The sequence below is a fragment of the Varanus komodoensis genome, unplaced genomic scaffold, assembly GCF_004798865.1.
Source record: "Varanus komodoensis strain SLA01 unplaced genomic scaffold, ASM479886v1 scaffold88, whole genome shotgun sequence".
Lineage (NCBI taxonomy): Eukaryota > Metazoa > Chordata > Lepidosauria > Squamata > Varanidae > Varanus > Varanus komodoensis.
The window spans coordinates 1917895-1919418 of record NW_025336576.1 but is presented as its reverse complement, the minus strand read 5'-3'; the positions used below and the strand labels follow the sequence as shown (position 1 = coordinate 1919418).

At 60.6% G+C, this 1524-nt stretch overlaps 1 protein-coding gene across 2 annotated transcripts in view; it reads left to right on the top strand.

Annotated features, from left to right (window-relative positions):
• Positions 1–1182: 1182 nt before the first annotated feature.
• Positions 1183–1524, top strand: part of XPO7 (exportin 7) — a 48957-nt gene continuing 48615 nt past the window's right edge. For both annotated transcript variants that reach the window (XM_044417414.1, XM_044417413.1), the window contains exon 1: positions 1183–1355. In XM_044417414.1, coding sequence (XP_044273349.1) covers positions 1215–1355 — 141 coding nt within the window. In that variant the 5' untranslated portion in view covers positions 1183–1214. The remainder of the gene's footprint in view (positions 1356–1524) is intronic.

The following is a 1524-nucleotide window of genomic DNA, read 5'->3' as shown; positions in this document are numbered from 1 at the left end:
GGCCCAGTGCCTGCACCTGCCTCTGCCCACCTTCTCCCAAGAGCTGTAGTGCACTTGCCTCCCAAGACAGTATTTATACTAATGCACACAGTATGAGAAACAAACAGGATAAGCTTGCAATCCTAATGGCGGAAGCACTGTCACTTGGTGTGACAAGGCGCCAGAGTGAAATAACAGTAGAAGGGCCTGGTGCCGAGTTTATATTCTTTTCGGTGCCAGGTTAAAACCTTTTTATTTAACTGTTATTTTAAAAACTAATTTAAATTTTAATGTTTAACAGCTTTTATTTAACTTATTGAATTGGTATTTTTTGGTTGTTATTTATTGCTGTTTTATTGTGGTTGTTTTAATGATTGTAAGCCATCCTGAGATGCCATGCATAAGGGACGGTATACAAAAGTTTTTAATAAAAAAACAAAAAACAAAGGTATTTCTTGTTCAAAAGAAATAGCGAATCTGTGAAGGAAAGAGGAACGAAAGTGGAGAAGGCCACTCCACCAGCTGGACGTCGAGGACGAAGCTTTCCTGAAATGGATTATAAAACTTTAACAGAAGCAAGCAATGGTCATAGTAGGGGATTATCCAGCTGGAAGTGCTCGAAAAGGGATGATCCAAAAAGACATGGAAAACGAAGACGGAACAGATGTTTCAACGAGCCTGGAAACACCGGCCCGCTCGGGGGACGGGCAACTCACACCGGCCCGCTTCTACACGGAGCTCAGGGACCATGGCCAACCCAGAGCCCGGGCAGCCGCAGGCCGCGGCACTGAGCCAGGCCGCGCTTCCTCCGCAGCGCGTCGCGCTTCCGCGGGCAACGGGGCCGGTGAGGGCGGGACGCGGCTTTGGGCCTCCGCTCGTCGTGCGGGCGCCAGCCGCGCCCCTCCGAGGGCGCCGCGCGGGAAGCAGAGCGAGCGGCAGGCCGCCGCCGCCGCCCTCGCAGGCACCGTCGGGCGCGGTGCGAGCGCGGAAGGCCGAGCGCCCTCCCCGGGACGGGCCGCTGGCGCCGCCGCTTCGGCGGGCAGCCTTCGCGCCCCCACCGGCCCCGCGCCGCGCGGCCCCTTTAAGAGCCATGTAAACAAAGCCTGACGCCCCGTCGCTTTCCTCCCGCGCGCGTACTGACGTCATTGCCGCGCGACCGGCGCTCTTACGCAGGCGCGGAGAGCCGCACTATTCTCCAAGCTCAGCGGCGACGGCGGCTCCAGCTGTCCGATGGGATGGCTTACGCCAAGTGCGCGGGGAGGCCCGGGCCAGTGCGCAGGCGCGGCAGCCCCGGCTGGGTCGCGTGTGGGAGGGGGGAGTCGGCGGCCGCGGAGAGAGCAGAACATGAATGGAGCAAAATGGCGGATCATGTGCAGGTGAGGCGAAAAGGGGCCGTCCGCCGCCGTGGCGCGGGGTTCCGAAGCCGGGCGCCGCCGCCGCGGGAGCCGAGCGTGCGGCGAGGCCGCCGCCCCGGCCCGCCCGCGCCAGGACAGCGCTGGCCGCCCTCCGGCCGGGCGCCCACCGAGGGAGCGCGCCGGGTCCGGG